Source organism: Cannabis sativa, chromosome 8 (assembly GCF_029168945.1).
Source record: "Cannabis sativa cultivar Pink pepper isolate KNU-18-1 chromosome 8, ASM2916894v1, whole genome shotgun sequence".
Lineage (NCBI taxonomy): Eukaryota > Viridiplantae > Streptophyta > Magnoliopsida > Rosales > Cannabaceae > Cannabis > Cannabis sativa.
This window is the reverse complement of record NC_083608.1, coordinates 17842444-17843681: the sequence shown is the minus strand read 5'-3', so window position 1 is coordinate 17843681 and position 1238 is coordinate 17842444. Positions and strand designations below refer to the sequence as shown.

Here is a 1238-nt window from a genome sequence, read left to right as displayed (position 1 = left end):
ACCCACCCTACCCCTATCTCTCTTTCTCTCTCTATATATACACATATTTCTATATCTATAAATATATACATATCTGACTCTCAATTTTTCACTCTCTCTCTTTCTCTCTCTAAAATGGCTAGTAGTAGTAGTACAACAAGGAAGAAGCTCCTCCTGAACACAGTTTCAGTCGACCTCGGTTGCAGCTGCACCCGGCCCAAACTCTCCCTCTTATTTCACCCAAAATCCAAGCCCAAAATCAAAGCCCATCGTAAGCCCAAACGACAATACTCAAGCTCATATTCTCTAACGAAGAAACTCAACGACATCGAAGAAGAAGAAGAAGAAGACACCACCACTACCACCACCACAACTTCTTCCACCTTTTTCTCCTCCGACGACAACAAAAGCTCTCCGAGAACGACCGTTAAGGGTTTCGGTCGAGTCGGCGGCGAAGGCGTGGCCGTGGAAAAAGATTCCGACGACCCGTACTTGGATTTCCGGCAATCGATGCTTCAGATGATACTGGAGAATGAGATTTACTCTAAAGACGATCTCCGTGAGCTTCTTAACTGTTTTCTACAGCTTAATGCTCCTTCCCACCATGGAATCATTGTTCGAGCTTTCACCGAGATCTGGGATGGAGTTTTTTCGGTGAGGTCTGGTTCTGCCTCCATGACCACGAAAGTACGGCATTTCGGTTACAACAAGCCAGCCTCACGTGACTACTCCTACTATTAGCCACGTGCGTTTGTGGTGGTTAATTCTGTTACGATGGTAAATGTCCAAGGATAAAACGGTTAAAAATTAATCTCCTATATATTTTATTATTATTATTATTATATTAATGGTAGGAGGTAGAAGCTGAAGGGCTTTAACTGTAATTTTTTTTTTTGTTTATTTTAGAAGATAAGTTTGTTTAGTGATGGTAAGATTAATTACAAGATGTACTGAACTAGTTAGAAGTCATCAGTGTAAAGGGAACTAATCTTTTTAACTCAGTATAACGAGAGCTTTTGTTTTTATTTCTTTCTCGTTAATGTCACTTTCTACTTTTTTTTTTTGTTTGGAAAAAGTAACTTTATACTTTCTATCATTAACAATAGTAGTAATTATTTCACTTTCCTCAAAAAAAAAAAAATAAAATAAAAAAAAAAATTATTTCACTAGATAATGAGATTTTTCGCCCCCAAATAGGCGTCTTTTGTCGTTTTTCTCGTTCTTATAATAAAACTTTAAGATATGAAAATGAATGGAAA

General features: G+C 37.6%; 1 protein-coding gene across 1 annotated transcript; it reads left to right on the top strand.

Moving 5' to 3' along the window:
• Nucleotides 1-1004, top strand: LOC115698722 (transcription repressor OFP6). The gene has a single exon (XM_030625866.2). The coding sequence runs from the start codon at nt 115-117 to the stop codon at nt 718-720; it is 606 nt and encodes a 201-aa protein (XP_030481726.2). The 5' UTR covers nt 1-114; the 3' UTR covers nt 721-1004.
• Nucleotides 1005-1238: the final 234 nt, after the last annotated feature.

Coding starts and splice junctions, on each gene's coding strand:
- LOC115698722 (XM_030625866.2), top strand. CDS start 115: ATGGCTAGTAGTAGTAGTACAACAAGGAAGAAGCTCCTCCTGAACACA.